At 31.3% G+C, this 5,694-nt stretch overlaps 1 protein-coding gene across 1 annotated transcript; it reads right to left on the bottom strand.

Annotated features, from left to right (window-relative positions):
* Positions 1 to 1,693: 1,693 nt before the first annotated feature.
* LOC127136660 (WAT1-related protein At3g02690, chloroplastic) lies at positions 1,694 to 3,842 on the bottom strand. Its single transcript, XM_051063197.1, has 5 exons — positions 3,741 to 3,842; positions 3,095 to 3,421; positions 2,945 to 2,992; positions 2,358 to 2,480; positions 1,694 to 2,087 (listed from the first exon to the last, which is right to left on the bottom strand). The coding sequence occupies exons 1-5, from the start codon at positions 3,840 to 3,842 to the stop codon at positions 1,878 to 1,880; spliced, it is 810 nt and encodes a 269-aa protein (XP_050919154.1). The 3' UTR covers positions 1,694 to 1,877.
* Positions 3,843 to 5,694: the final 1,852 nt, after the last annotated feature.

Raw genomic sequence — 5,694 nt, 5'->3', positions numbered from 1 at the left:
ATGAATTGAATTTAACTTAGAAGACGAGGAAGAAGGAAGGACTCAAATTTAAAGAAAAAATAAAATAAAAAAACATTTAAAAAATAATAATTTCGTAAAGAATAATAAATGAATATTTTTATAAAATATTTTTTAATGTTTAAAATTTTTTAACAAAATATATTATAATTGAAGAATTTGTTTAAACTATCAAAATCATTTATCTAAAATAATCATTGAGTTCTTCAAACTCGAGGAATTTTGTATTATAGTGGATAAAATTAAATTTTAAAATCATCTCTATCTAAATCTTTTAAATTTTTTACTGCATCATTCTCATTTTTTTCAAATTCCTTTTTTTTAAAGCTCTCTTACAAAACTTAAAATTACAATTATATATCTTATTTAAAGTTGGTTTAGATGTGTTATTATTTTGACATGCAAGAGTGATAAGAAAACAATGGCATATTGTGTCTTTACTAAACATCTTTAATATAAAAAAAATCACTTTTTGAAGTATATTGAATCATTAATAAATCTGATCTATAAATGATTCAGATATATCACTACTATAAAATATGCATCTTACCTCGAATACGAAGTGGATTTTACCTCGGTTACACAGATGAAGTAACAAAGGGACACTTGCAAATTATCGTTTTATGCATCGATTTCTGAATAATCGAGGGGTAAAGTGGCAATGGTCATGAATTCGATCCCTAGTGAGATTCTTTAAGGAATTTTCAAATGGTGAAAAAACTCATCCCATCGGTTTTGAAATATAACTGACGAGTAAAACAAGTTTGAGTTTATTATATTTAATGTGAATTACTTGTATCATTTAACCCTAACTGAACATATAACTTTTCAAATTGGTCTACAAAATAATTATATGAATTATAATTATTACACTAATTAATGTTTTTCGGGCATCTTTCACATTCTTTAATTGTTAAAATCTATCCAATGCTTCTATTTTTTGTTCATCTTTCTTCCATACTTGTTCATTCAATTTTTTTGAAAGAAAGTCGAACGAAAACTAGAAGCATTGAAGATATTTTAACGATTAAAGAACGTGAGATGAATGACTAGTTGCAAAATGTCTGAAAAATATTGATTAATGTAAGATGTTTTCCAAATACAACATAATTGCTCATATTATTATTTTCTAAAATAATTTAATAGATTATATTTTTAAAGAGGGATTAGTGAAATAAACAATCACTACTAGAAAAACAGTTATTAGCGTCGGCCACTTTCGGACGCTAAAGGTGAAAAAACAGACACTAATATGTGGTTAGCGTCGGTTTAGCGTCGGTGTCGGGCCTTGAATAAAAGCTGCGAAGCTACTGTGTAACGTCGGCTAAAGATACACCGAGGCTACGTAGCCTCGGTGAAACGGAGGCTAACGCGGACACTAATGGGACCGACGCTATATTGTTTCAAAACCATGAAAAGTCAATATTATGTTTAGCGTTGCCCTGTCCGACTCTAAAGTCAACCTTCTAAAGGGTTCTTAATCAACGACAAGACTTTCAGAAGCCCTTTCCTCTTTTCGTAAACAAATAGATATTTTTGTAAAAACTATAATATATGAATGTAATACCTATATAATCACCATTTCACTACTTTCAGTATACAAACTTATTGTTAACACATCTGCTGAAATAAATATTCTGCAACTATAAACAGGATCTATAAGTAGAGTCCAGCATATCCAAATTCACACTTATGTTAATTTGATATCTTTTCTGGTTTGAAACTGTAATACAAAGAGGCTTGATGACATGTCCAAACAGCACAAAAATAAATATAACGAAAAAATAGCTATTAATACTGTACATCTGAATAAATGTATGTTACTTTTGAATTTGAAAAAAGGAATAGTAATCATTAAGTTAAGTTTCATAACATAAAATTGTCAACAAAATCGAGTTAAAATGAGATTTGAAGCGCACCCATCCAGTTGCCATGATAGGATCAGAGTACTTGGATACCCAACGAACCATAACAGTGCCAACTGCCATGCTCTGAGCTGCAAGAAGCATCCACAACTCCCCACTTCCCCACAGTGAGAAGTCGCTCCCATCAAATGATAAGGCAGGTAACTGCAATAAAAACAGTAGTATTTGCTTTACTAAATATTACATAAAAGGTAATGGATGTTCCAAGAGAAATTGTATATTCAAAATTACAAAATCAATTAGGTAATTGTATTTTGTGGACAGCACTAACTATAGCAAAACATATGCTTAATAGTTAATATCCTTCCATAATCCACATTATATGTAAAAGATTTTGATTTCCAACTTTGGGTTGAGCTTAAAGGGTATGAGAATTAAGACACTTCCTTTTGGTTAAAACCAAAATTAAAATACCTCCAGTAACACAAGTCCTACGACACCAAGTACAAGCCCAGCAGCTCCAATAATTCCAATGGACTCACCAAACAACAAAGCTGCAAGTACAGCCACTGTCAAAGGTTGTGAATCAATAATAACCTGCCATATATAGATAGTCAAAACAAGCAACAATTCATGCTCTCACTGCAATCTAAAATCAAAATCAACACAAAGTCAAATCAATTTTTCCTGTAATCTAATTCTATCAATATGACACACATACAACATCTTACAAAGTAATTTCACCCGTTTCAACATACAACTCAGACATTCAATATGCACTAAATGAGGACTACACTGTACTCTCTAGCAAAGATATATGAACTAGACATAAACACCTAACCAAAACAGCAATAACAATATAAGTTGTCCGTAAATATAAGCCTCATTTAAAAAAAATGTCTCTAAATATAAGTCATGTTTAAAATTCTATAGTTGGATACACCTATACACAAATGACAATTTCGTTTAGTCATACACAAAAAGTAATTACTCATAGAGTAATAGTAGTAGCAGTAAACTAGTAACAGTAAAATTGACTAAGAAATTAAGTGCAAACATACACTGCCCAAACCAGCTGAAGTCTTCTCCAACCCTTCTGCGAGAAATCCCTAATTCATTACAAAAGAAACAAACCAATCAATCAATCAATAAATCAGCAATTACATAATTGAAAATGAGTAAACAAATATACATTCAGTGAAAAAAGAAACCTGAAAGCAGGCAGCATCTATGAGAGCAAAGAGCGAAATGGAAAGCCAAGCATTAAAGCCAGAGGGAAAAGGCCTTCCTCTGGAAGCAGCAAAAGCAACGAGAAGGAACCCAGCTGGAATGAGACGAAAAGACGAAACGAAGAAAGGACTGTATTTAGGAAGCACTTCTTTCATCGCCACCATGGCAGTGCCCCAGAAGAAGAACGGCGATATTAAAACAGCATCTTCCCATAACCCTTCCGCTAGGCAAAGTATCTTCGGCGATGATTCATCTTTTTTCTCTGCTTTTCCATTTTCTTCTTCTTCACTTACACTACTAGAAAAACACTATTACCGCTCTCACTCTATAAATCAACATCATCATCAATCATTTAAGGGATGGAATCATTTCCGGTCACTGCAGAATCATCATTCAATCATTTTTTTACACATAATCATTTTTCAATCATCACCAATCGCTCATCACAAATTCTCTCACTCTCATCAAATTCTCAACTCTCATTAAATTCTCAACTCTCTGTATCTCTCATACACATCACAAGAACAACAACCACAAAACAAGGATAGTCAGAACCTATAGGCTAAAGAGATTGGAGAAGAAAAATAAAGAATCAGAGAGAATAAGGAGCAATAGATTCAGAGTTACCTGAGTGGAGCTTGTTCTTTGTTCATCCTCATCTTCATCAATCCCTACAAGACCGGGGAACTTCTCATCCTCGTAGGTAGTATTTCTTCGTTCTTCTTCCATTTTTCCTTGATTCAAGTTGCAGTCATGTAGCCTCGAACCTGAGGAATCAAAGTCCTAACACTGTAGGCTTTGATTCCTTCATCACAATGTTTAATTTTTGAATTCGTGAATTAGGGTTCATAGGTATTTCGATTCGGTTTGAGAATTTGGTTAAAAATCAGAGGAAGAAGATTTTAGATTGTGGAAGATGAGTCAAGGCGAGCAATTTGATATGTTTATTTGGAGGTTTTGACCTTCGCCACTGCCAGAGGCAATTTCCGGCGCGGCGGAGCCTTTGGCTTAGTGAAAAACATGGAGAACGCCTTTGTTAGAACAAAGGATAGAGTTAATTGTTTCTTGATCCAGACTCTCCTCATTTGGTTCACGAAATAGGGAAAAAGGGATTCACGGATTAGGAATTAGGGTTTTGGTTTTGTGAAATGAAATGGAGGGAGAGTGAAAAATGACGAGGGAAAAGGAAAGAGGGAAATAAGTTGTCGCGTAATTTTTGGTCCGAAATAGAAAATTCCATAGAGTCCGCCAAGCGGACTCTAATTAATAAATAAAATAAGAGTAGCGTCGGTCTCACGGACTCTAAGTAAATAAATAGTAATTAAAAAATAATGCTACTAGATAGTGTCGGTCACACCGACTCTAAATAAATTAATCAAACATTCTGCAAATATAACATAACAAGTAGAGTCGGTTTTGCCGACACTGATAAAAAAATAACTTGTCTTAAAAGATGTACCTTGATAGAGTCCGTTAGTGTAGGCTTAGCCGACACTATTAGTGTCCGTGTCGGTGGCCGACTCTAAACTAGGAGGCTAAAATGACTTATTCTAGTAGTGAATCAATATTAGATATAATAAACTCAACTTTATTTTCTGGCACTATAATATCCTTTTGACATGTTCAGAAGAACAAGATGAGACTTGCACAAAGAATAACAAAAAATAATAATTTTAATTTCATCTCAAACTCAAATTCAATAACAACAATTGAACCTTAAACATATAGATTTCAAAACATTTCTAAGTATAACAACAAGATAAGAACAACAACATTAACATCAACAAATCAAAAATAACAATAAATAACAACAACATCAACATTATCTCAATCTAAACTACAACTAACATTAAGCAACAACCAAAAAAACAATCTTTCAACAAAAATCCAACAACATCAATAATAAACCTATACAATCAATCTCAATAAATATAGAACATATTTATTTCAATAAAAACAACAACATATAACATCAATATCGATTTAAACAACAACAAAATTAAACCTCTAACAGTTCTAAAAAATAACAACAAAATTAAAAACCCTAAGGTTCTGGGGCTCAACAATAACAACAATAAAAAAATAACAACAACAACATTAATGTAACATGAATAATGATGTTAGACATACCAGATCTATAAAAAAGAAGATGATGAAGAAGAAGAAGAGCCATAAACACATATCCTCTTCGTAGTTCCTTTCTTTTTCAAGAGTTGGAGGATGATATATATTTAGGGCTCTCGTTAATTAGAGCTCTTAGTTAGGGTTATATGAGATTTTTTTTGTTATATTTTTTTAGGCAAGTGAAATTGAACGCTAATATATATATATATATATATATATATATATATATATATATATATATATATATATATATATATATATATATATATATATATATATATATATTATATATATATATATATATATATATATATATATATATAAATATAAAAGAACTAAGGTAATGTATTACTTGAAAAAAAATAGTGAATAATAAAAAATTAAAAAGTAACATTATTGTTTCCTTCTTTAATTTTTTACCATTCACCACTTTTTTTAAGTACTGCAATATTCAATC

The sequence above is a fragment of the Lathyrus oleraceus genome, chromosome 4, assembly GCF_024323335.1.
Source record: "Lathyrus oleraceus cultivar Zhongwan6 chromosome 4, CAAS_Psat_ZW6_1.0, whole genome shotgun sequence".
In the NCBI taxonomy this organism is placed as follows: Eukaryota; Viridiplantae; Streptophyta; class Magnoliopsida; order Fabales; family Fabaceae; genus Lathyrus; species Lathyrus oleraceus.
Note: the sequence above shows the minus strand (reverse complement) of the source record. Positions and strands in the feature narration are given on the sequence as shown.

What these genes read in the sequence shown, in the direction of transcription:
- LOC127136660 (XM_051063197.1), bottom strand. Translation starts at nt 3,842, where the DNA reads ATGGAAGAAGAACGAAGAAATACTACCTACGAGGATGAGAAGTTCCCC. An exon ending in AAAGAACAAGCTCCACTCAG is followed by an intron (nt 3,422 to 3,740) that starts GTAACTCTGAAT and finishes GAGCGGTAATAG; the next exon opens with TGTTTTTCTAGTAGTGTAAG. An exon ending in TAGGACTTGTGTTACTGGAG is followed by an intron (nt 2,088 to 2,357) that starts GTATTTTAATTT and finishes TTTTTATTGCAG; the next exon opens with TTACCTGCCTTATCATTTGA.